This window comes from Crocodylus porosus, unplaced genomic scaffold, assembly GCF_001723895.1.
Source record: "Crocodylus porosus isolate Cpor-Errol unplaced genomic scaffold, CroPor_comp1, whole genome shotgun sequence".
Lineage (NCBI taxonomy): Eukaryota > Metazoa > Chordata > Crocodylia > Crocodylidae > Crocodylus > Crocodylus porosus.
Window position 1 is genome coordinate 34,012,952 of NW_017728907.1, and position 26,705 is coordinate 34,039,656.

General features: G+C 41.6%; 2 protein-coding genes across 5 annotated transcripts in view; one reads left to right on the forward strand and one right to left on the reverse strand.

Annotated features, from left to right (window-relative positions):
• The window catches only part of RPAP2 (RNA polymerase II associated protein 2), a 70,479-nt gene extending 60,075 nt beyond the window's left edge, over window positions 1–10,404 (reverse strand). The window contains exons 1-6 of one of the 2 annotated variants that reach the window (XM_019531107.1): window positions 10,327–10,402; window positions 9,217–9,262; window positions 7,899–8,013; window positions 6,675–6,773; window positions 5,221–5,286; window positions 2,877–2,965 (exon numbers count right to left, since the gene is read on the reverse strand). In XM_019531107.1, the coding sequence (XP_019386652.1) occupies window positions 2,877–2,965; window positions 5,221–5,286; window positions 6,675–6,773; window positions 7,899–8,013; window positions 9,217–9,262; window positions 10,327–10,375 (464 nt within the window). In that variant the 5' untranslated portion in view covers window positions 10,376–10,402. Of the gene's footprint in view, window positions 1–2,876; window positions 2,966–5,220; window positions 5,287–6,674; window positions 6,774–7,898; window positions 8,014–9,216; window positions 9,263–10,326 lie in introns of both variants that reach the window. The other variant, XM_019531108.1, reaches the window with a different exon arrangement.
• Window positions 10,405–10,414: 10 nt separating this feature from the next.
• GLMN (glomulin, FKBP associated protein) overlaps window positions 10,415–26,705 on the forward strand; it is a 34,678-nt gene continuing 18,387 nt past the window's right edge. Inside the window, exons 1-11 of one of the 3 annotated variants that reach the window (XM_019531112.1) lie at window positions 10,415–10,453; window positions 12,019–12,093; window positions 12,736–12,861; window positions 13,860–13,979; window positions 14,731–14,839; window positions 16,398–16,641; window positions 17,154–17,253; window positions 22,370–22,554; window positions 23,292–23,345; window positions 24,329–24,359; window positions 25,016–25,105. In XM_019531112.1, coding sequence (XP_019386657.1) covers window positions 12,028–12,093; window positions 12,736–12,861; window positions 13,860–13,979; window positions 14,731–14,839; window positions 16,398–16,641; window positions 17,154–17,253; window positions 22,370–22,554; window positions 23,292–23,345; window positions 24,329–24,359; window positions 25,016–25,105 — 1,125 coding nt within the window. In that variant the 5' untranslated portion in view covers window positions 10,415–10,453; window positions 12,019–12,027. The other 2 variants (XM_019531109.1, XM_019531110.1) reach the window with 2 other exon arrangements.

Here is a 26,705-nt window from a genome sequence, read left to right on the forward strand (position 1 = left end):
TGGGGTTGCTGCATGCAGCTCAAGCCCCAGACCCCTTGTGCCATGTGCAGTGCCAGGTCCAGCCCACATGCCATAGGCAGTGCATGGTCTGTGCTGGCCCCATCTGCCATGTGCACAGTGAGCCTCATGGGCAGTATGTGCTCCCTGTGGCATGCAGGGCTGGACTGGCATGCAGTACCCTGCCAAACCAAGCCCCTGTGCTAGCTCCAGAGAAGACTGAACCAGATAGGCCCTGGAGCCAACATGCAGGTTGCATGATGCCAGGTCCAGCCCACATGCCCCAGGCAGTGGTGGGGCCAGGGTTGGTGTGCCAGAGCAGCCCAGTGACCCAACGGTTGGATCATACAGCTCTGTGGTTTGTATGTTTGACACTCCTGGTATAGAGTGATGTTAATAAAACTAATGGAATATTTTCCAAAATTTCTCTCAGAAGACAGAAAAGTAAACTTCCCAATGTTTTTGTAGCATTATTTTATTATTTTATTTTTGGATACTACTGTCGTTATTTTGCCATTCTTCATTCAAAGATCATATATTTCTATTACTGTACTTTGACAGAAACTCAATTCGCAATTTAATTAAAGCTCTTCCCTCTGTTTAGAACTATGGCTTAATTCCTATAGGGGATTAGGTAAGCCAGTGTCCGGGAAAACATTTTTGAACCAAACTTGAACCAAATAGACAAGCTTACAAGGTCCAGATATTTGTATTTAAAAACAGTGACATCCAGTGGTTTGCATGGTTAAGTGCAAGTACTTTTATTTTTCTACCCAAACAGTGAGTTTACCAAGAGCAATAAGATTGCTCCCTTCCAAAATGCACATTGTTCATTTTGCCCATTGTTTAAAAAAGAATGTCCAAATGCTAGCCCATGGGTTACATGTGGCCCACTGGGGTTAAATTGTGGTCCCTGGGCTCCCACCCAGATGCTGTTACCCCATTGTTTTGACTGCATAAGTTGGGGCCCCCCTGGACTCCCTCTTCTTCCAGTTTCACTTTCCCTGCTTCAGGGGGCAGGTCAGTGTGACTGAGCCTGTAGTACTGGGGTACCCTGTGACCCAGGTGCCCAAGAGGTATGGTGCAGTGGAAGAGCATGTGGCCAGACAGCTGAGGGTGAGTGGGGATGTCCAATGGGGAGCTGCCTCTGGGGCACATGGTGCAATGGTAAAATGTGCGGTGTAGCATGAGTGGGAGCACTGGGATGTGCAGTGCAGGAGGGGGGCATGCAGCACAGAGTGGGTGGAGGCACTGGGGCACGCAGTGAGTGGGGTTGAGGCTTTATTTTTACAGTTTTATATTCTGGGTTAAAATGCATATTTGTAAAGTTTAACTTCAAATCCTATGTCAGTACTATGCCAAGATTAAAACAGTTCCTGTAATAAGATAAAACGAATTAATCTTGTCAGTTAGCATATCTTATGGAAAAAATCAAATGCTAAGCAGAACACTTTGAAATTAAGAGGAGATGCAGTTACTTAACAACTTTCCAGTTTTGACTGGAAACAATTCTGTTAACTGTCAGCTGGCTTGTAGAGATGCACTGATAGAGATTTTTTGGGCTAGTACCAATGGCTGATTATTAATGAGTCGTATTGACTGATACTGATCCGATTGTCAATATGCAGCCCGGCAGCTTAGAGAGCAGCGTCCAGCTGCTAAGTCTGTTGGGGAGGAACGGGTGTGGGGAGGGAAAGAGGGTGGAGGGGGGCAGATTGAGGCCCCTGAGGTGAGGGTGGGAGTGGGGCTGGGGTAGGTGCTGCCCAGCTAGGGTGGGGTGCAGGATGGTGCCATGAGCAGCTTGTCCAGGGGATGCAGAAGGGGTGGCTCCTGCTGCTGTGTGAACCCCCGGGGGAGACATGGGGGCATGTGCTCTCTGACCTGTATGTGTGGCAAGGGTGGGTTGCCGCTGTGGGCTGGGGCTGGCGCCGGTGCCGGGCTCTTCCCAGTGGGGGCTGCCAGGGCTGCACTCAGGCCAGGAGGTGGTGGCACTGTTGGGAGGGGGGGCTACCACTCCAGAAGCCCCCTCCCCCGCAGCACCGCTGCTGCCCACCTCAAGCACAACCCTGGCCGAGCCCTTTCCCCTCCCCCCCACCACCGGGAAGAGCCTGATACTGTCCCCGTCCTCTGCCTGCAGCTGCAGCCTGCTCTGGCCCCATGCACAGATTGGGGGGCACAAACCCCGATGCATCCCCTGGGGGTGCACGCAGCAATGGGAGCCACCCTCCATACCCTGACCCCCTGGATGAGCCACTCCTGGCTCCATCCTGCACCTTACTCTGGCTGGGCAGCACCTGCCCCAGGCCCACTCCCTCTCTCACCACAGGGGCCTTGATCTTCCCCCCCCTCCCCACTTCCTCCCCCCCACCCCAAGAGACTTACCAGCCAGATGCTGCTCTACAACATGCTGGGCTGGCCATGTGCATGCTGAGGTTGCATATATACACAGAATTTATTGGTGATATTATTGGCCACATTAGCCAAAAAATACTGGTTGCTGATAAGGTCAACTTTCCTTTCATCCATGCCAATATGATATGGACCAATGTATCTCTACTGGCTTATACAGTAACCATAGTCACTCAATTATTGATCGCTTATACAGTAATCATTTCACTCAACTATTGACATGAGTCAGATACATAAATCTCATTCAAACAAGGACACTGGATTCTCCTTTGTATATGTACAGTAATCATATCATGATGACTATATAGAATACATTTAAAACATGTTTTTATTAACATTTAACGTTTTCTTTAGTCTCGATTTACCCATTTTACATTTTCTTACCCTGTTATAAGCCTGCCTGTCCTTAGACAGTTTAGAGTCATAATCTTATAAGTCAGCAGTATGTAGAAAGTCAACGGTATAATTACCTTTCTTCTTCTCGCATCCACACTGGACATTTAGAAATTTGAGCTTCAAAATATTTAGATGCTCTGTAACAAAAATTGCTGCAAAAACACTGGGGAAAAATGTGATTATTAGAGCATCTTTATTTTTAATAAATAAAATGGGTTCACTTTTTACATAACAATTTATACCTCACAATTAAAAATCTGTAAAAGAAGGTTCTACCCAACCAAGTTGAGTGTCTTGTAAAATGATTCGTCATTCAAAAACAACTTATCTCCTTGAAAGAAACAGCCTCCTAGCTTTGCAGGCCTTCTAATAATACATGCCAATTTATTATGTATTGAGAATACGTTTTGTTCTACGTAAAATCCCAGAAAACCTACATTATACACACAAAAGCACGATCCCTCTGCCAAGGAGGTTACTGTACAATTTAAAGGCATTATTCAGATATATACCTATTTTTTGGTTGTAATTTTGTTTGGTGTTTAATTCTGATTACATAGTTTCACCAGATCAGAAAAACAACCTTTGCCTAATTGGATCTTATAAGGCAATATGTACTGCAATACGAAACAAAACTAGCTGCCTGCTTATTCCACTGCTTTATATCATATTATTTCAGATTTAGGCAATAGCTATTCATACCTCTTTTTATATCTGCAGGATTGCAACCAAGATAAATTAACATATTTACATTGTTACTAAAAGCATTAAAACATTCTTATTGAATCACAGACACTGAACCCAGAAGTCAACCTAGGCCTTATGAGCCTTCAGTGCTATTTAAATCAAAGGCTATGCCCTAGAGAAACTACAGACCTTTCCTTTAACATGAGAATTTCATGGGTTTCATTGGGTTTATATAAACTATTGTGTCTTCATAGTTAGAAAAAAAATATTTGCCCTAATTCTGTTGTGAAACACAGTTTATACAGCTTGCTTTATATATAATATGTTGTGCTCATCCTGAAAACCTAAGCAAATGATTTTAATGTTACATAAAAAAGGGAATCACTGGTTCACTTCATACCTGGCATTGTTACCTCTTATAAAAGCACTGTGAAAAATGAGCTCGGCATTGTTGCTACACTAAATCTTGTGCTCTTTAGATAGCATGTCTTATTTTTCTAGGAGAAGAGGTAAATCATAGCTCTAAGAAAAAATATGGATTTATGGGTCTGTCGCAGTGCACCTGAGAGCAGAGCCTGCTTTGGGGAGACCCCTAGTGGCAGAAAGGGGGAGGCTCAGCTGCCAGTCACCAGGGCTGCACAGGTGCTGGTTGCCAGGGCAACTGGTAAAACCAGCTGACAGGAAGGGGCAGGGCTTATCCTTTCTTAAGCCCAGGTAGGAGGCCAGGAGGGCAGTCCCTCTCCAGCAGCTGTGGGAGCAGGGACTCAGCTCGGATAGACAGAGGGGAGCACTCTGGCAGTGAGAGCATCCCCCGGTCGCTGCTGGGGTTGGGGAGCCCTCCTTCCCCCCTGCTCCCTCACTCTCTAGTAAGGAGTAGATTTTGTTTGACCAGGCGGTTTAGTTTTTATGTTGTAGCCCAGGGGCTTTATATTTTATGTTTACTGTTTTGACGGGAGGACCAGGTGAGGCTGTTAGGGGTTGGAGGAGGCCTCATATGGGACTCCCCAGTAGCGTAGGGGTTCCTGGTGCCTGAGAGGGTGCAGCATTTGGGGGGTGCAGTGACCCTAACAGGGCCCAGGTCAAACCACATCCTCTCCATCTGTGAGGCTTGGGCTGTAGTGTAGGGGAGGAAAAGGAGCCGCAGGTAGCGCCCCCTGTCACCGGGGCGTGGAAAATGGGCAGCCTCCTGCTGATTACAACCATCTTCTAATAAGTAAGATCAGGCGAGTAGGCAGGCGGTTGGCCCATTACAGGAGGGCGGAGCCACCCCGGAAAGGCCCCACTATTGATACTCTTGTCACAGGGTCTTATGGGTCTTTCCCTCTGCTTTGTATCTCTGCAAGCTCAGAATATACTTGAAACTCCTGCAATTAACATGCCTGTTCCATAGCTTATAGAAAATATACTTTAAAATCGTTTAGTCCCTGAGGCACTAAATAATATATTGAAGATCTTAAAAAGCAGAAGGGAGAACAGTGTAATAATAAATAGACTGCCCTGCAAAATGATTTGCATCTCCTGTAAGATTCTGAATGCCCTTGATATTAATAGGACTTAATAGGGTGAATCCTGTGTTATGAGTGGCAAAATGTAGTCTTTAGTTAATCTCTGAAGTGCCACCCTTCCCTACCATCTTCTTAACATAGCTAATCACATCTCTGTGATATGAATGCTACTGCAAAAAAAGGAAGTTTAGGAATCTTGGGATAAAATCAAAAAATATTTGCATACCTTCCTTTCAGTGATGTCATAAACTTTGTTTGTTTTTGTTGAAATTCTATACTTCTGTTTGGGCACCTGAAAAGGATACATTTTCATCAATAAAATAGTTTTAAAGCCACATGAGGGGACTGAAGTAGGCAACTAATTTTATATATGTATCACTTCTAACAGGAGACTTTAGATTTTCATAATACTGTACTCCATAGGCTATGTAAGCCAATTGAAAAACAATACAAAAAGCAGTTTAATATCTGTAAGACCATAAAAAGGACCATATACAAGAATCCTATCCTCATCCCACATAACGCAACCCATAGCTCTTTGCAGAATCCTAATCAGACCAATAATAGAGGCTTCTGATGCCTCATCTGGTGTAGGAAGTAAGACTATGTACAGAAGATGCTTCCCTCTGTGTTCCTCAATACCCTCTTTCAATCTGTTCATTTGGAATCAGTTTAAATGAAGTACTGCAAACATGTAACAGGAACTACATCTCCAAGAACATAAAACAGACTTTTCTATTAAAGGTAATCAAAACTAAGAGCTGAAAATAAAGTTTAGATATTTTTATAGAATTAACTTCAATATTGAATGTAAGACCTTAGAAATACATAAAACAATTACTTTGCATTAGTTAAGGAGATGACACATTGTATCTCTGTTTACCTGATCATGCTGGCAACACAAAATTACCATGATTCATATTGTTGACAGACTACAAACTGTTTCCGTAAGGAAGGCTAGTCATGTTTTCCGACTGTGCTTTAAGCATAAAGGGGAGCTTCAACTCCAGTAACAGTAGAGCTAGATGTCAGATTCCAAATATCATGAGAAATTATTTACTTAGAGAGTCAACGTTAAGGACTGAAAGCATTGTTATATTTAAAAATTAGGAAGTTTTATTTTCCCATTTATAATACAGGCATTAAACAGATTTAGCCAGATAATCCACTGTAAAGCATTTGGCATTACTTCAACATTTATATAAACGGACTTCAGACCTTGCTGAACATATCTTATTTATGCTTTCTGTAGACCTATGTGCTCCATGCAGATGAAAAATGACAAAGTTATAAAATAGATCTGAAGGGAAAAAAAAAGTATTTTTATACTTAGAAAGCCCCTTCACTAGGTATTTGCATTGAGGAAACAGACCATTAGAACTTTTCCAGTTGCATAAACAGAGGTTACAAATCCAGTGTTTCATCTACATTACTCTTTGGAAATGTAAGGGCGTGACAAAGGATTCAATCATTCAGTTAGTCTTCAACTGATCAAATTCGAACATTTTCCTTAAAGAATTATTTTTTGGTAGGTGGTAGGTCAACTGGACCATATGCCCTCAGAGCGAAATAGAATGAAAGATTCCTGTTTATAGTATCAGAATGACAAAGAGAAAGGAAGAGAATAAAGAAAGGCGCAAGAGCTCATAAAACTTAAAACAGCAGTGAAAAGGAACTTACATTTTCTAGCTTATTTTGACATAAGGGATAGCCACACAGTTTGATGATAGTCCGCTCATCCACAGCATCCTTATAGTGAGTTGGGGTAATAAGTTTCCCCTAAATTGAAAGGAAAATACTTCAGCTAATCATCAGACTGTCACATTCAGAATACCTCAGAAACATATGAATTCTTATTTTTTCTTTTTTGTTAAATATGTAAAATTATCAATAACTTAATTCTGGATTAAAAATAGAAGTTAAGAAATAAAAAGGGTAACAGAATGAATGCACACAGAAAAGGTGAGATAAAACCTTCCCTTAAATTTAAGTAAAACTACTTGTAAAAAGATATTTCTGCAGTCTCTCTGCATCAGCAGGAAGTCATATAAAGACAACGAAAACACTAGACAAACTGACACAATTATGATGCGTGATCTCTCAGCAAGAGAGAGAGAAATACTTTTCACAAATATCAAAGCTATAGTACGCATCTTTCAGCACCAAAGAGATTAGTGTATGAACTGAATCCAGAATTCAATTTTAAAAATGTTTGCTGTACGCTATTATAACACCACAACAGAAAATGTGACACAGCAGTCCTCTTTTCATTACAGGCTTCTTCACAAGACTGTTTCAGTTTAACACTTTTGTGTTAGTGCTTGCAACATAACATATTCTTCATGGACTAGACTCTGCAAGTGACCTGGATCTGTATTCAGGCAGGTCTACTACATACATTTTTCTCTCCTTAGCTGTATGGGAGGAAAGCTCAGCTAAAAACTGTCCCCTTTGGGTTCTGCACAGCATTGCAAAGGACTGATGTGCAAGTTGGAGCCATGGCATCTTTTCTATAGAGCCTCAGCTAGAACTAGAGCAACCACAACTCCAGGAATTTCTACCTTGTCTCAGACTCTCTCTAAAAACTCAACTCATAAATAAGATGATCTGGTCCTCACTGTTTATACCTCATTCCTCAATCTGAAATCTAACTGCCACTGAAAATAGCAGGACTAATGTAATACTTAATGTCAAGAAGAGTTGCAAATCAGGTCCTATAAAAATATGATGCATATATTTCAACTGTGCAATCACTGAAAATAAGAGAGTAATCACCGTTAGCACTGAAAGAGTTGGACTGAAGAATGGCTAAAACCCTAATATTTCGTTCCAAGAGCCAATAAGAACCTTAAATTTGTTTAAGATGCAAACTAGGATTAAAAAACTTACAAAAGAAATACCTACACAATTCAGAAGAAACTCTTCTGTAATATCTTCTTCCAGGAGTTGTTCAACAATATGCAAAGCTTTTTTCTCAAATTCAATTTTCTTTCTAATAGCAGCCTCAAGTGCCACTTTCCTTTAAAAGAGAGAGCATGAAAGAGATTAAAATATATGTAACACTTCAGTATATATAATTCTCTACATCATGTCTTTTATTTCTTTCCTTTAATTAACTTAATTCCTTTTAAAACTTTTACACTTTGCTGTGATGGTCTTACATGGCAATAAATTCCCCTAAAGTTAGTAATTTTGTAGCAGCTTTGGTTTACAACACGACACTTTCAAATGTTAGTCTGGCATTCCTCCACCAAATGCAGAAAAAGTTTACAGGCCATAAGCACGTCCCAACAAGCAGCCTGCACAAATAATCTTTATGTATTAAGAAAGTAATGATGTATCACTACCACCAGATTAACATGTGCCTTTGAACCAATGCCCAGGAAAACAGTAAACAAAACACAACTTCCAGAAGTCAGAAGTGCAAGAAAAACAATTACTGTATTTTGTTTATAGTCATTTGATGACATTTTTTCCAGATTTACCTGAAGTTTGGATTTTACTGAATTTGACTCCTACATTCTGGTACAGACCTGGGTGGGTGTTAAAATGATTCTACATGATGGAATTCCAACCTCCCCCCATTCTGATTCACAAAAAAAATAAACAAACAACCATGAAAATTACACATTCACACAAAATATTAAGGAAATATCGATTTCTAAATAAAACACTCACAAGCATTCAAAACGGATTCATTCAACCTCTTTGTACACTAGGAAACAGCCCTTTATCATGTGACTTTCTTCTACAGGACCCCTGTGCACAGTTGGGATCTGCTGGGGATGTATCAGGACAGTTTAGTTAAAGCAGCTGTGGTCTGTAGTATGTTCCTGTATATACCAAACGAGGCAAAGCATGCAAGAAGAGAAGAATCATCGTGCAGCTAAGGTAGCTGAATGGTGCCTAGAGATTTTTAATTTCCCCTCAATCTCTGCTAGCCATTTTCTATGATGCTGAACAAGCCACGTAAGACAAACTTCATACGAGGCCACAAACTGTATGTTCCTTGTTTCCTGGGTGCCCAATTTAAGACTGTAGGATTTGATTTGCAGAACCACTGAGCAAATTAAATTAGACCACTCAAATTTTTCCAAGTATTTGAGTTGGTCTAATAAAAAGACATCAGATTTACCCAAAGACCCTTGCCTACCTATATGCTTACACCAACACAGCTACAACCCATACCTCATTACTATGTCATATAATTTACATAGTATACCTTCCTGCTGGATCTTCATTTTTCAAAGCACTTGATTGCTTATTTCCTAGTAATAAAATATATAAATTAGTGTATTTTTTCTTATCTTGAGGCTCATAAGTTTTCACATCCAGGAAGTACTGAAATACTAGGTCATAAGGAAAAAGGATTTGCAAATGCAAAAGAGGAAAGCACAATCAAGATACATGACACCCTTTCAGCCTCCAAAAGTTCAACTCAACGTTTATAAAATCAATATTCAGGTGCAAAAAACCCAGACTGGTAAGGCCCACATTTTGTAGATGACAGAACTGAGGCAAGGCATGTCATTTATGTACCGTGAGCACAAATCCAAACTATCTGGGCCCTGCCAACATGGGAAATCACAGAGGAGTAGGGCTGGAAGGGACCTCCAGAGGCTGGCTAACCCAACCCCCTGCCTGAGACAGAATCATCCCTATCCAAACCATCCTATACAAATCCATGATGCCAACTCTTCATAAATCTGCTGTCAGCCCTGACAACACCCTAACGTGGCACAGGGAAAGCATAGGAACCACACAGCCAACATCCTGCTTCTCTAAAAAGATGAGTAATATCTCCTCAAGGGGTCCTGGAGAAGGAGGGCCATGCCCCTGCTGCAGAGGAAGGCAACCCCAGTCCCTACCAATTTGACCACAGGGTAAAGTTCCTTCCTCACCCCAAATCTGACCCTGAGCAGAGGGCAAGATCCCAGCCAGGAACCCCTGGCTTTGGCCCCAGCAGGACTACCCGCACAGCCCAGTGCACGTCCCCGGGCTGGGTGCAGCCAGCACCGGGCCTCCCCCTAACACGTGTAGTACAAAGCCAGGAGGGGGCAACCAGCAAAGCCCTGTCTGCGTTTGGCACCGACCACGCGCCTGCCCCGGCCCTCCCCCGGGACGGCGCCGAGGGGCCAGGACATGGGGGAGGCTGAGCACAGGGGTCCCGCGGCCCGCCAGCCGAGGCAGGCAGGCAGCACAAGGCTCAGCGCCGGCGGCCCCAGGGCTGCCCCGCACGCAGCGCTCGCCCGGGATGGTTCTGTCCCCGCGCGCGGGGCTGGGCGAGAAGGGCGAGTCCACCGCACCCGGCTGGGGGAGCTGGGATTCCTACCTGGGCGCCTCCGACCCGACCTGGCCCGCGGCTTCTCCCGCGCCGCCATCACTGCGCTCGCCTAGACCCGCCTCTCGGTCTCTCCGGGAGGCGGAGCCTGAGCTCGGGGACGGTGGCCGCGCAGGAGGTAGGAGCGGGGTCGGGGGCGTGCTGGGGCGCTCCCTTAAGCGCGGGGTCTCGGCCGTGGCGGGGGGGCCTGGCTGGGGCCGCTCTCGGCGCCGGGGCGGGCACCCGGAGTGAGGCCGGCAGCGGTAGAAACCGGCTGAAGCACGGAGGCCTGAGACCCGCGGTGGCTTGGGCCTCCCGTCGGCCCAGCTGAGTGCGCACACGGTCGCGGGGCGGAAAACCGCCCACGGGCGCCGGGGCTGGGAGGGAGCGGGCGGGCGGGCTGGCAGCAGCGCTTGATAGGGTGAAAAACGAGCTGTTGTAGTTGCTGTTTTTGTAGCTCAGTCGAGTTTGCGTGGGAGATTAAATGCTCCTTTTCTTTAGCCGCCAGTTAACGTAGTTATCTAAATAATCCCGTTGGATTAGTGAAGGTATGAAGATAGTGCGCTGGCACCTACTGTGTGGAGGTGCACGAAATCTTCAGGCTTCGTTTTCTTACAAATAAATGTCCGTTTGGCTTGAGGATGAAATCATAAAATTCAATTTTATTGTAACCCGGGGTCCCCCCTCGTGCAAAGGCTTCACACACAAGTGTGCCATGCCGGTGGGGGAGTTTCATTGACTTCAGTGTATCTGAAGAATAACAAGTGTCTGGAGGTAAAAGGCAGTTGAAATAGCTTGTTGTATCAGACAGACTTCAAATGTAAGAGTAGTTTTAAGGAAAGCAAGTCTCAAATAAGAAGTTCCTGTGGGTTAACACCAGCATGGTGAAACTTCGTAGAAAAAAAAGGTCTACACTTATTTTTCTGTTGTGAAGAGCTCAGAAAGGCCACAGCTGTGGCATTTCTATGTTAAATGTCTGGGTTTATCTTGTGAATCATTTTTACAAATCTGACAGTGCTAACATTTCGTGGCATCCTGCATCACCCTTGAAAGGATCTCAGGTTACCCCGTGGTGCTGTGGTACCCCAGGTGAGAATCACTGGTTCACATGCTTGAAAGAAAAAAAAAAAGGCAAACTATATCATACTAGCTATTTAGCATCTAACACATGCGGTAACGCATGCTGATTCCAAACTCCAGTCCTAGAGCATAGTGATTAACTAGACTGTAGTGTACGTGCTGATTGTTTTCTGCAAGAGCCGTGCATTCCTACTCTCATCCTTGCAGTTTTCTCCCCAGCAAAATCTGTCCCCTCAAGCTGATTTGTACACGTTTTATCTCGAAGCTATTACATATTTGATTCAATTGCATCAAATCTACTTCACTTTTTGTTTGACAAATACAAGAAATATACTGATCCTCATATAGTATCAGTGCTATTTCCTGCCTCCAATAAACAAGCAATAGCAATACCTGTATGCAGAGGATGTAGAATTAAATGACTTCTAATGAATTTTTAAATTCCTTTTTCCTTTATTGTTTTTCTTGTGTTATTATTTAGATTTATTTTCTGACTCATTCATTTTTCTCATTTTTTCATGTTACCGTATTTTAATAAGAATAGGTAAGTTTCAGTCTCCATCTTTTAATTCAGTATGTTATTACTATATGTATATCAATACTGTACTCTTAAATTTATGACAGAACTGTTCAATGTCAGAAGAGCAAAGCAAAGGTATCATGGCAATTGATGAGCTTCAAGCAATTGTTCAAAGATGCGTAAGTAGTTTACTTTTTGTAAAAATACATGAGAGGTTATAGAAACAAGCACTGACTCCATCTAAATACATGTTATGTTTAAAAAATAAATAAATAAATAAAAATAAAGGTAGGGTAGCTTATAGTAACACCCTTTGCTGTTACACAGGGTACTCAAGTTTAGCTTCCTATCTCCATTTTCTCCCTGGTTACTGTCCTAGAACAGTTGTGTCCAACCTTTTGCCTAGAGAGCTGGTCTGGTAGTGCCCAGTATCTCTGCTGGTTGGATCCATTCAGTGTTCTTGATTCAGTACCTTGGTGGGCACAGTGGGCACCATCTGGCTGTGGGAAGTGGAGCAGGGTCAGACTGGCCCCAACTCAACGTGGTGGAGGAAAGCGGCCCCAGCCCAGCCCTGCAGAGAAGGGAGGGACTGCGGGGTGCTGGGGGGAGGGAAGAGGAGAGAAAGGAAGGGAGTGTGGCCAAGCCCCAGAATCTGCTGTATTTTCCCTAGTAGATGTGGATAACTTTTTTAGAGTTGAAATGATGAATCACAGATAAGTTAAAATAAAATAAAAAAGTTCTGATTTAGTTTATAATTCAACTCAAATTTGTGTTTGTTGTTTCTGATTCCTATAAAGCTAAATGTATGCTTTTCGTTTTAGCAAATTCTGGAAGAAAAACATTTCAGAGCAGAAGATTTTAATCTTTTTCAAGTAGCGGGCCAGAAGTGTTTAGAAGAAGGATATGCTGCCCAGTTGTTAGAAGTAATTCAAAATGAAAAAAATAAGGTGAATTTATTATTTATTATTTATAGTTTAGAGAGAACTTTTATAAGAAGTAGAAACTTGGACAGAAAGCTAGGGAAGAATATAAGAACATTGCTTGGGCATGCAAGGATGAAGTTAGGAAGGCCAAAACACAATTGGATTTGCAGCTAGTAAGGGATGTGAAAGGTAACAAGAAGGGTTTCAACACATCTGTCGGTAGCTAGAGGAGGATCAGGGAGTGTGTGGGTCCCTTACTGAATGGGGGAGGCGACCTTGTGATAAAGGATGCAGAAAACGCTTAGGTGCTCAATGCCTTTTTTGCCTCAGTCTTCACAGGCAAGGTGAGCTCCCAGACTACTGCACCGGGCAGCACAGTCTGGGGAGGAGGTGAGCAGCCTTCAGTGGTGAAAGAGCCAGTTAGGGACTACTTAGAAAAGCTGGACAAGTCAGCACCCTCAGGTGTATCCTATTCAGCCCCATGGACTTGTCCACTAAAGAAAGGATGTGGACAAATTGAAGAGTCCAGTGGAGGGCAACAGAAATGATGAGGGGGCTGAGGGACACAACTTATGAGAAAAAACTGAGGGAATTGGGCTTATTTAGTTTAGAGAAGAGGAGACTGAGAGGAGACTTGATAGCAGCCTTCAACTGTTTGGATGAGGATTCGAACAAGGATGAAACTAGATTGTTTTCAGTGGTGGCAGATGACAGAACAAGCAGCAGCAAGGGAAGTTTAGGTTAGATATTAGGAAGAATTTTCTCACTCACAGGCTAGTAAAACACTGGAACAGGTTACCCAGAGAGATGGTGGAAGCTCCATCCTTGCAGGTTTTCAAAACTCAGCTAGACAAAGCTTTGTCTAGTTGGGGATGGTCCTGCTTTGAGCAGGAAGTTAGACTAGATGACCTCCTGAGGCCCCTTCCGACCCTAACTTTCTATGATTCTATGAAATAACTTATATACAGCTGTGTTTTACATTGTTTGCTTTGGCCTATTTTGTCTCAATATTTGATTTACAGGTTATTGTCAAGAATATGGGTTGGAATCTTGTTTGTCCTCTTGTCAGATGTATTTTGAGTTATCAGCAGGAAGATGATAAGAGAGAACGCTGCCTGAAAATATTAGATCAATTGGTGCAGGTATGTTTAAACATACAACCGTAATAGAATGGGACTCTTATAGCATCATATCATTATTACCACGTTACTTGAATGAAGTGTCATCATTGTGAACAATCTACAGTATGTGCTTTGTAAATCTTTATTTCAGTTAACTAGAAAGGCAGGATGGATTTCCATCATGGACATGATTTCAGTTAATGCCCCCAGTATTGGTCTTTGCTTCTCAGTAGAACTTCCACATTATATTTCTGGGAAGCAGCATAGGCAGGCAAGCAGTCTATATGATATGAATCAGAGGAAATGGTTTCATTTTGTTTTAATTTAGTTGAAACACCAGAGAACATTCTGGGTTTTCACATTAGCAGTTTCATGCCAAAATAGTACAAAATGTTGGCCCATGGCAAAATGAGGGCATGTCTTTATAGTGCAAAGCTGAGAAAGCTATTTGACACACATGTAGAGCCACATTAATGTACCTGCACTGCTTCTGATTGGGGAGCTAGTACGTGCTGAGGGGAGGGTGGTGTGACCCATCATGGCAGCCTGGTGCTTACCTTGTGCCATATAGGCACGTCCTAAATGTCATTTACCTGTGTCTTCATTTTAACTTTCTATCAAACTGCGCATGGAAGCATGAGCTAGACGATTTTTTTTTCATGTGCACTCAGAACCAGATTTGTAGTTTTTGGAGTGGTTATTATTTTTAAAAAGACTGTAAAATAGACTTTACAGATAAGTAAATATAGAAAGACTTATTTTCTTCTTCCAGCTTAGTAACCCAAAGGAGCTTTTATTGGGCTTACTTGAGCAAATTGAGCAGACATCTGGGGAACAGACATCTGAAACTATTATGCTCTTGCTTCAACCTCTACAGACAGGTAAAATACATTTTTTTAATCTGGTTATACACTTAAAAGTAGCTTTTCCAAATAACCATGTCAATTTAGTTTCTGTTGAAACAAATTCAAGACATTTCTAGCCTAATATTTTCATTACTTGTAGTTAAAGTAATGCTACAAGTAATGATGTATAATGGCTGATGTTCTTGGGAGCATACAAAAGATAATTTCAGAATTTATTTAGACTGATTATAACAACAGAGCCTAGTGATGCAGTGAATTGTTCAAGTGGATGGAGATTCATGGAACAGCAGTATTCAGCTATTGCTTGTATTAAAAAAAGCTTTCTTTTCTCTCAGCTACTCTCATTTTCCTCCTGTAGTAGTCATCTATATCTGTGACATTTACTCATGTTTCTTTTATGGGGAAAAAAATACTGATTTATAACACCAGCTTAAACCAAATAAGTAAGAAGAGATTTAAAAAATGGAACCAAACATTTCCCATGGTGCCAAGTACTCATTTCTATGCAATTGAAGTCAGTTTTCTGATTTGAACAAACACATCATTCAGATTATGTATTTTACTTGAATTTTAAGTAATCAGCAGCCCATGAGATGTAGGGTGTTAAATGATGTTGGAATTTATGAAGAAGGAAAGCATTCTGATGATTGGGAAGATGATTCTAAAATGGGCAATCAACCTCCAGTCCACAGAGCCATGACATCTGGCCCCCAGGTGGGAAGACCTGTTGGGGGGAATGATGGAAGCTCCACATGCCAGGATGCAACCTCACCCAGCCCTTACAGCAAAGGAGGATCAGGGCTGGGCCTGCCCCCTTTGCATTCAGATCAGGCCAGGCTGCTCCCTCGCCACCCGCATGTTCTGATTGTTTTGCTCCATACCTCTCTGCCTCCCACTTGTGTCTGGATCAGGGCTGGGCTGCTCGTCCCCCTCTCCTACTCCCCACATGTCCAGATTGGCACTGGGCTGCTCACCTCCCTCACCATGTGTCTGGGCTGAGCTGCTTCCCCACACAGGATTGTGGCTGTCCTGCTTCCCCCTATTTCAGCCCCCTCCGCTCTGCGCCCGCTGCCATGCGTCCAGACCAGGACTAAGGTGCTCCTATGTGTACTCTGGCCAAAAAACATTGCCTACCCCTGCTCTAGGCAGATGCTTTTAGGCCTATAAATACTTGTTCTATTAAACCAGGTTTGTGAAGGCTTGTATATTCAGTTCTTGCCTATGCTTTATGGCAGAAAGATGTGTTGTATGCATGTTAATTGTGTAGGATGCCATTATAAAGTTTCTTTGCAATAATCAGGAATGTGGTGGTGGTGTTTCCCATGGTCCAGAATTAAAAGGTACTGATTCTCAGTGCTGTATACCCATTCATAGTATTGCAGGTATTAATATTTTTTAGCCCCAAAACTCTTAACACCTATCCCCTTTGCCTGTTTTCAAATATAGGATCTACTGCAGCAGAAAAAAAACGTGTTGGTGTATTTCAGAAGACATTAATGTGTCACATATCCCTAATACTAATTTTTCCTAGCAGGTAGTAGATAACTGGATGTCTAAAAACTTTTTGTTTCAGTGATATTGAAACTTCATGGCAAGAAATCATACTCAGTAGGACTATCATTGTCTACAATTTTAAATCAGCTGTCTCTCCTACCTGTACCTTACACAAAAGACCAAATACAAGAAGATAAGCTTCATCTCTGCCAGTGTTGCAATGCGGTAGTGGATTTTACTAAACCCTTTGTGGATGAAGTTGTTAAAAATATGAAGACATCGGAAAGTGGTGAGAAGGAGTTGAAGGAAGAATTGCTTAAATTGTGAGTCTCTTTATTCTGTTTTAAAATAGATGTTTAATGGAACAAAATGATCAAGGGAAATTTCATCCAGAGTCATTGAATAACTTATGATGTATCCATATTTTTATAATGGTATGAAATAACCTACAGCTCTTTAAAAACAAAACAAAAACCTTCTATATCCATGAACTAATGGAAAAAGGGCAAGATTCCCTGACTAGGGAGATTGATGAGGACTGATAAGGCTTCCTGTGCCTTGTGATAGTACTTCTGTAACTTACAATGGAGCGAGGCATATCCTGTTTTGGAGATATCAGGGTTCAAGTGGGGCCACTAGGTATCAGAACAGGAAAAAAGAAAAGCCAGAGAGTCAGATCCTCTCGTGGGAGACCCAGCATGAGAAACAACAGCAAGTGGGGGGGAGAGGCAGTTCCAGGCCTCCTGAATGTTGTGGCATCATAACATTTTTATTAGTGGCTGTAGTAGTGCTTTTCTCGAAAGCTTCTAATTATAGTCGACCCCTTTTGTTTCAGTTGTTTGAAAAGCTTGAAATACCCCTTATTAACAGCACAGCTTGATCAGCTTGAAGACATTGAAGAACATCCCTTAAGGCATTTTGCAGGTGAAATTATAGTAAGTACAGTCAAATGAATTATAGTGATTTGCAAAATCAGTCACTATAGTCCGGTATTCATCTTAATGTCTCAGAAATCAGTTGGCTTCCTGTTTTGATTAGCAAGATGACTTGTGGGATTCTGTAAGATAGAACTGACTCGGGTAACAACCCAGAAAAGTGTAAAATCTCTAGGGTTAACAATACTTGGCTTTTAAAGTCTGCCAGGTGTTGTACAAGAAGTGACTTGCAGTTAATAGAACAAATTCAGTCTTTGATTTGCTTTGGGCTGCTGCTCTCCATGTAATCAGTACCCATTGATCTGTTGCAACTGATCCACCATTTAGTGATATACCAGCCTTTAGGGCTTCTAGGGGTTTGTTTTCACTGCAATGTTAGCTCAAGCTATAACTCAAAAGTTTTCTGTAGACTGACTGTTGTACACACACAAATCTTTCATTTTAATTTAACAGTGTCTTAAACTCAAGCTATCTGGCCTGTTAGGGGAGGTTGATGGACACCTAAATGTTGCTGATGCCCCAGCTAGTAAGGCAGTGAGTATTTAGTCACTCCACATTGGTCATAAAATACTCTCTGCTACTTGGGTGCTTGGCAAAGGTATTATATTTATTGAAAGAAAAAAAGATTAGCTTGGGAGGTATGAACTAAACTACAGAGAATCCAAGCTAACATTGAAGCAAAGAGATGCCCTGTGAGGAGGAATCATTGAGATCACTGAGTAACTAAAGTTAATATCACATTTGATGTTTTTTTTTAATTTGCTTTATTCACTGTAGCCCTTGTGTTTTTATTAAAAAAACAAAACAAAACCTGGATATCAGTAGGTAGAGCTGCGTTATAAAAATCTAACCCAGTCCCGTTTTGCATAAAGTGAAAATTATATGAACAGCACGTAATTATCCCTTTAAAATTACACATATGCTCAAGTCTCAGTGACTTCTGTAGTTTTTAAATATACACATAAGTGACATTTTTAACTTGTCCTACAAAATGAAGCTTCAGGAAATGTATAAGGTAGATAATTGTAATGCTCTTATTCTCAACTAGTGCTATTAGACTTTCCAGTCTATAAGTAATTAATAGACATTATTGGGTATTTATACACATACCTTTTCATCCCATGGCATGCTGGAGATCCAGCAGGTTGGAGCAGACTCAATTAATCACAGAAAATGACAGCAGTGCGCTTTTGAATTAAAACACCATTGTTTTAGTGTGCTGCTGCCATTTTCTCAGTGCTGACATGCATTTTGCCACTTAAACAACTGCATGTGCCTCAGCTCTGGGCACTTTTAAAAGCTCCTAGTGCAGCAGCGCAAGCATGTATACAGATGTTCATTTATATTTGCTTTTAGCATCTCTCAATATCAGTGGCTTTCTGATTTGGATAAATGTCCATTATAATTTTTAGCTAAAAATTAATTTTGATTATTTGCATACTACTTTTCAGTCTCAGCAATTGCTGTATAAAAATGTTAAGCATTGTCCAACATTTCTCATTTTAAGATCCCTTTTACAGTTGCCAAACTTTTTAGCTGTTTAAGATGGGTATTTTTCATGAATATCTTTTTAGGAAATTACAGAGTTTATAGGGAAATTACTTTTTTTGTAAACAAAAAATTCTGATGACTTTTGCTTTGAGAACCTCCAGCACTCAAATGCTATGGAACAAGCACGTGAAATTCGAGGGTAGCTTTGGTGTCAGGGAATGCCTTTTGTCATCCCAGAAAAAACCTACCCATGTTTGTCCAAGTTCTAGATCTCCAAAAACTGGGTTTGCCCATGGTGCAACTTAGACATATTGGAGCTTTGCAGCTAAATTCCTCCTTGATTTCACCCATGTTGGGAATGTTCTATGCTTGGGACTGTGTAGGACTCATTTTGTAATTTTATCTCTGGGCTACTGCAAACTGGATCTGGTAGTAAGAGGTTGGAGGAAACTTGAACTGGCTGAGCAAGGGGCCTGGGAGTGCTATGGCAGGGAAACTGGGACTAGAAACTGGAGTGGGGGAGAGGGGAGAGATTTAATAAAGAACTAAGGTACAAGAGAGTACTGGGATTGCCAGACAAATAGACTTCGCCAATGAGGCAACTTGGGAAGGGTAACAAAACGAGAGGTGCACCAATATATTAGTGCCGTATTGGATTGGCACTGATAAAAGGAAAATTAACATTATTGGCTATCAGCTTTTTTTGGCCAGTATAGCCAGTAATGTACTGATAAATATGCCTTATATCCAGGGCCCCTGGACATCACATAACTCCATGTGACCGCAGCATGCATGTGGCCAAGAATGCAGCTGTGCAGCATGGAGAGCAGTGCCCTGCAGGTAAGTCTGTGGAGGGGAAGGATTGTGGAGGAGGAAAGAGGCATGCGGGGGGCAGATTGAGGCCCCAGTGGTGAGGGAGGGAGTAGCACTGGGGCTGGGTGGGGGTACTGCCCAGCCAGGGCAGTGAATAGGACCCCAGGGCCAGGAGTGGGGCAGAGACATGGGCAGCTTGTGCAGGGGCTCAGGGGAGGGGGCATAGCTCCCTGCCACTGCGTGCCCCTTGAGGGGAGGCATGTGCCCCCCCAGATATGTGCACGGGGCAGTGGCAGGTTGCCCACTGCAGTATTTGGGCTCTCTGCCCTGCTGCCTTTGCTCTGGGAGCCACATGCTGGCTGCAAGTCCCCTACCCATCCCGCAGCAGTAGTGGCAGTGAGTTGTGCCTCCTGCTACCGGGTGGGCAGGGGATGCATAGCTGGCACAGCTCCTGGGGCAAAGGCAGCAGGGCAGAGAGCCCACAGTAGGCAGCCTGCATCCATGCTTGCTCTTAAAAGCTTCTCTGCATTTTAAAATTGTGGCTGCAGTGCTTCAACTAAAGCTAATTTGACAAGCTTTAGTTCAAGAGCCCCAGCCACCATTTTTAAGCGCTGGGACGCTGATCCCCTGGATGAGCTGTACGCAGCTACCCCAGTATCTCATTCACTGCCCTGGCTGGGCAGCGCCCCAGCCCCTGCTGCACTCCCTCCCTCACTGTGGGGGTCTCTTGATCTGCCATCCCAGCTTCCCTTTCCTCCCCCCTCCTTAGATTTATCTGCAGAGTGCTGCTCTCGATGCTGCTTAGCTGCATTCCTGCAAATTCGTTATTGGATCAGTATATTAGCTGATATGCCTGGTGAATAATTGGCTATTGGTATTGGCCAAGGAAATCTTTATTGGTGCACCCCTAAACAAAACTGAGCTTTAATAAGGAACATAAGGAAGGAATCTGAGGTGTCAGCTGGAAAGGGAAAGTGTATGTAAGGGCTACTGCAGACTAGAGGCATGGGGTGAAGGGAGAGAGTATATCTGAGGAACCATGAAAGGGAGAATAGTAATGACTCTGCAAGCAGGCTAGTAGAGATTATATTGAGGTCAAATGGGAGATACTAGGACAGATACAAGAAGTCTGAGGAATGGAGACTGAGAAAAGGAGATAGAGATAGGGAGGGGATAGGACTAGGACATGGGAGGGATGGGACAGGATGGGTCAAACTTGAGGTGAAGGGACAGAATAATCTGAGCCCAGAGAATACTTTCCTCCAGACCGGGAATGAAATCACCAGTTTTTGAGTCCTGCCATTCCTCTGTTCTTATCAGTTGTCTGTGACATCCACTGGTAATCCTCTGGCACTGATCCATATAGAGGAAGACAATGTGCTACTTTAAGTAGTGCGTTAGTTCAGATGGAGATCTCTTTGGTGGATTCAGAAGTTCCAACCCTGGTAGTGATCCATGTGAATGTCAGTATGTTACAGGTGATGCAGCTTCGGTTTCCTCAGTTTGTTTTTAACATCTAGGACATTTAAAATTGTTTTTAACATCGGGCTTTTAGTTTTTGTAGGAGGCTGGTTTTGTTTTGTTTGTTAAGTGTTGCCAGATAAAGCATTCGAAGGTAAGGAAATGCCAGAACTGATACTGCCTGTTCATACTTAATTCAGCCCCTCCATGTCTATACATTGTGATACAATCTTCAATTACATGGTCCTATATTATTTTTTCTGTAGAATGCTTGTCTCATTCAGAGCACAAGATGGAGTTGCTCTGGAGAAATGCCCGGGTTGTGCAGTGAAGGAGATTCTTATCTGCAAGACCAATGCTGCATTTGTAAAGTGTGTAATAAATGAGGCAAGGGCTTGCCACAAGAGGGGTCTCATGGTTAAGACAGTTGAATACTGCTGTGGAGAATTGGACCATACATATCCTTGTCTCTGCCATGTGGTTCCTGTCTGATGCTGGACATCTGGTGAAATGTAGCTTTATATATTCATTTACTAGGTATCTTACTTGAGCTTCTGATACTTGATTTGCAGAAATGCCAAACATCTACAGCTATGATTAGTTAATGGGAGTTCTGCTTTGAACATATAAAAGGTGTTTAATACCAGAAGAATGCAAAGTGAGGTCCTGGATGTTCAAATTGAGCAGTCCAGAACTACTGGATTGACTTCAATCTATTTTTGTCTTGCTCAGCATCAATAAAATGAGAATTTATCATTTTCTATGAGGTGAACATCACCTCACCTCACTGCACCTTGTGAAAAAAAATTGATGACTATTTGTGAGCTACTCAAAAGCTATAGTAGTAAGCATTAAAAATGTGAGGAGATTAATGAATTTATCTTAGGGGCAGGGTTTAAATCGAATTGAGTTGTGGATTACATGTTGAACAGTGATGACATGTATTGAACAAATTCAGTGTTGACTATTAAATGACTTTTCTCCAGTGGTCCTGTGAAAGTACTAGTATGTGATTGATTACATAATTATTGCTGCTATTTGGGTCAGAGCACCTATGTTTTCAGAATGCACATACAGGAGGGACCAAATAATGGTTATATAGGGCAACCATAATTATGTCATTTCCTAACTTTTGAGTGCTTGACTTTGCAACTTTTGTGATACTCCTTTAACCTACTTTTGTGTTAAATATACATATAGACAAAACTATTTTTCAGGAATAATGTATAACCAGTATGTAGAGATTTTACTATTTTCACCATTTTTGGTTCGACTCCTAGTTTGAAACCTGAATTATTGGGTTTTTTTCTTCTATAAAGCAGCTCTATGTCATTGACCTTTCTTTTTACAGGGCATTTTATTGGATATAGGAGAATTCATACCAGCAGTATTTTCACATGGAAGCCACAATCAGAACTGGGATAATAGTGAATTTTTGGATATAGATAGAAATGATTCTGTGGATTCTTTGGCATGTTTATCATACTTGGTGTTTGTTCAGTATATTGGTATTGATTGCTTTCCAATGATCTTTAGGTAAGAGTTAATTCTTCTCCATTTGTATTCAGTAGCTGTTTGGTGATTGCTATAGAGCAGGGGTGTCAGGTGTGCAGATCTGGTTCAGAGAACTGTTTTCTGGCTCCCATGGAGGCTTGGAATTTGTGGGTGGGGTGAGTGGGGGCATAGCCTGGTGTTCAAACTGCAGGTATGGAGCCCTTTTCGGGGGGACATGTCAGCACTGGGGTACAAGTAGTGACAGCCTTAACTCCCATGTGGCAGGGGCAGGGTGAGCAACATCTGAATCTTGCCTGTGAGGCAGGGTGAGTTTGACCAACCATGCTGAAGAGGGTAATTGGGAACAGAAGCAAATCCCTGTGTATTAATCACCAGTTATTATTTAAGCCTATGCTTACCTGTATTCTTTTCAGGGCACAGTTATGTAATTTGCATGTAGACTTTTTAAAGCCACTGGACTTGCAGATGCTTATGCTTAATTTTATATAAGAGTAGTCCTATAGTAGAAGCTGAGGGGGATTTTTCGCATTTATAACTAAGCACATATGTAAATGTGTTCATGATAGCCATCTTGCCAGTAGGGATGGGAATGACAATGACTAGAATGCATTAATTTCAAAGTTATTTTTTTAGCCAAAACATTCTCTCATAGTTTTTTGTAATAGCTATTACTGCTATACATACAGAAAGCATATTTTTGTCACTATGTAGGCTGTATGATCCCTGCAATCTTATTCATACTTAACTTTCTATTTTAGTCCATCCTATCTTCTACAGTGTAACATGTTACATGTTGAAGTCCTATTGAAAAGGTAGGTATTATATTTGGAATTCCAAATAATGTATTGGTTTTGTATTTGTCTGCTTTTATTGTCCCAGTTTCTTTCTGATCTAATTTTGTAATATATAAATCAGACCTTGAATCTCTTCAAATTCCAGGAAAATGTATTTGAAGCTGAAGGCTAATTTAGCAGGTTTCAGCACAAGATGATTTCCCTTCTCTCCAAAGAAGGGAGAAAAATGTCCTAACTGTATGGCAGTTGTGTGATAGTGCATTTATTTTTTAAGTTTGTTGTACGTAGTTGCCTTCAAAACTGTTTTTGGAAAGTGACACTAAGACCGTTTGTAACATTTAAATTTTCTGTATTGGTATATTGAATAATTTTCCTGAGCTAATTATAGTTTAGTATGAAGCAAGGTTACCAGCAAAGTATTTTTAGCTTTCCCTCATAGTATGCTGCATTTTGGCCCAGTGAAAATCAGATCTACACAAGTGTTTTGATCATTTGGCCGTCAGTATTTTCAGCCTGCAAAGAATAAATCATAACTACCATCAGGCAAGCATGAATGTTTCACAGGTTACTCCTAGCTAAGATGAAAACTCCACTTGTGCTTTGTTACAACTTGGCATACACTTTTCATTCTCTTTCCCTTCTCCTGTTAGCAAAAAGCATGCAGAAGACTGAAGATGGCACTTTTCCTAGATTATTTTGTTGTTTTCTTTTATTTAACGTCTTGTTACCTGTTTGACTTGAGCATGTGTATGTATTGAGAGGAAATATCAGTTACTGACCTCAAAAGGAGGAATCAAATCTACAGCCTTTTAAACTTGGTATCTTTAAATTAGTTGTTTTAAGAAAAGATGATGATAGGAAGCAGAATAGGAACTAGTGAGAGGAAAATTCCTTTTTTTAAAAAGGTCTTCTCTATTGTTTTAGCTGATTCTGCAACAGATTAACAGATTATTTTTTAATTTACATTTTTTTTAAACTGATAATATCTATATTTGTTCCAGGACAGAAGAATCCATATTGGCTAAAGGACTTGTGAGTATTTTTTGTTTTCTGTTTTGTTTGGTTGTATATTTATTCTTTGTAGGAGGGTATATCCTTCATTCGCTGTATGTAAGAGATTAAGATGATAACATACACCAGGGGTGGCTAACCTGTGGCTTGTATGCCACAAGTGGCATGGGTAGCTTCTGTGTAAGGCATGCAGTAAATTGGGGAGGAGTCAGGCAGCACAAGGGCAAATAGGCCAGGGAGCAAAAAGCAGAGCATCAGACCAGGCAGGGAGCAGAAAGCAGAGCAGAAGCTTGGACAGGAAACATAAGACAGGGAACAGAAAGCAAGCAGTAGATTGGGTAGGGGAAAGGGATCAGAGTGGTACTTGGGAAGGTGTGAAGCTAATTTGTGGCATGACTGCTGAAAAGATTAGCCCCCTTTAATGTATTCTGTAATTTCAGAAGTGTCATAAGGTTTAATTAGATATGCTTCAGTGCTGCAAACTTTTTTTGTTTGATTAACTTCATACGTATGAGAGAAGCTTAAAATTGTTATTTCTACCTGTTTTATGGTACCATCTAAGAACACTAGATGTGCACACAAGTATAAGCTTGTCATGTATTTCACATACCGTGGATTAATATGTTACACCAGTGTAAAATTGTGTTATCCTTAAATGTCTTTTTTTTCATGTGTAGGATCTATTTGAAAACTGTTTATTGAGACTGGACAATAATAGTCTTCTGCACCAGTATTTAGAATTCAGGAACTTCATTACAGCATCACAGGTAATAGAATGCAGTATGAACAAGTCCTTAAATCATAACACATGTCATGTCTACCTCTTTGCCTGGTTTGAGAGAAATGTCTACATTTGACTAATAAAAGATTATTTTACGTATACCGTAAATTCTGATTAATTTTGAAATCATTCTGTCCCTTGCTATCCAGAATCATTAGCTAGACAGGGATCCTGCAATGTCTAGTCATCCTGAGAAACATGTTATACTAACATCCTTCTTCCATCATTAGAGAGTGCACTCAGACTCCCTGCCACTACCCCATGGTAGCATGCTCGGCAGAACAAATTTCAGAAACTAATTCCAGTTGTAGCATGTGACACTTGCTCCATAAAAAAGCTGTGCAGGATGAGGAAGAGGTGAGGGAACAGAAAAGACAAATTAGCATACATCTGCATTTCAATTTTTATATGAAGCATTTTGATGAAGAATTCCATCTTTAGTCATTTGGTATAAATTTGGGTAGGGTTGGAAACAACAAGTTTTCAACCTTGTGTCTGAAAACTATTCTCTGTAAATGGAAGCTTTTTAAAAAAACATTTAACAAAGCTAAAGCAAAGTTGAAATGAATGGGAGCTGAAGACTGGTGCCAGCGCCTGTGCTGGCCCCAGCAATACAGCAATATAGAAATCTGCCTTGGCAAGCAACTCCAGAGGTACTTGCTCTCAGGAGCTTCTGAGGCCCAAGCAGTTGATGTATGGGGACACTACCACCCTGTCCCAGCTGGACTGCAATAGCAGCCCTGACGTGGCATGGACCCTGCACCTTCTACCCACTGCAGGAGTCTGGCACCAGAAGCTGCTGCCTGGCTGTGACCTTCTGCCACCTACAACAGCATCTGCCCCCTTGGGAAGTTGGATTGGAAAGTTGCTGCTGCTTGATGCTGTTGCATTTAGTTTGTCTGGCTGCTACAGTATTAACATGGACAGCTGATCTTAGACAAGGGTGCTATTGATGAATGCTGCTGTTGAAGTTAAGAGATGGGAGCAGAGCACTCTCATTTACATCCTCAACTTGAAAGTTTATACCTTTTGTATTTTTTTCCCCCTGAACTGAAGGAGCCCATATGAGAAGCTTGGCTGCCATCATCTTTTCATTGTCTCAGCACTTGGGTGGGATTACTTGTCAGCATTTTCAGATCATCTGTTACTGCATATGCAGCTGGATTCTAATTGTTCTTGTCCTTGTAGTAGCATTTTTTTTCAAAATTTCTTTAGAATTTAATTCTTATGTTCAATTCATTTTTCTGAGAGACTCTTTTAGTTCTGTCAGGATTTAATAAGAGTTCAGAATCATTTCAAAAGTACACAAACAGTCTTATTTTCTATGTAAAGGTATTTGAGTTTTCAGAATAGAAATTGATGCTTTTAGAATAGTCATTAAAAATTCATTGTTTTTACAAATTCTTAGATGATGCTTGTCTTTTTGTATTGGGTGTGTGTGGACAGGATCTTTTGATAGTCGGGCTTACGCAGATCACGCTCGCTTTAAAGGTCAGGCTTAATTTTATTAATAAGGGTTAAACAAAACAGAATCAACTATGCTGGGTGCACCAGTGAGCACCCACTCACACTGGCGTTGTATCTCC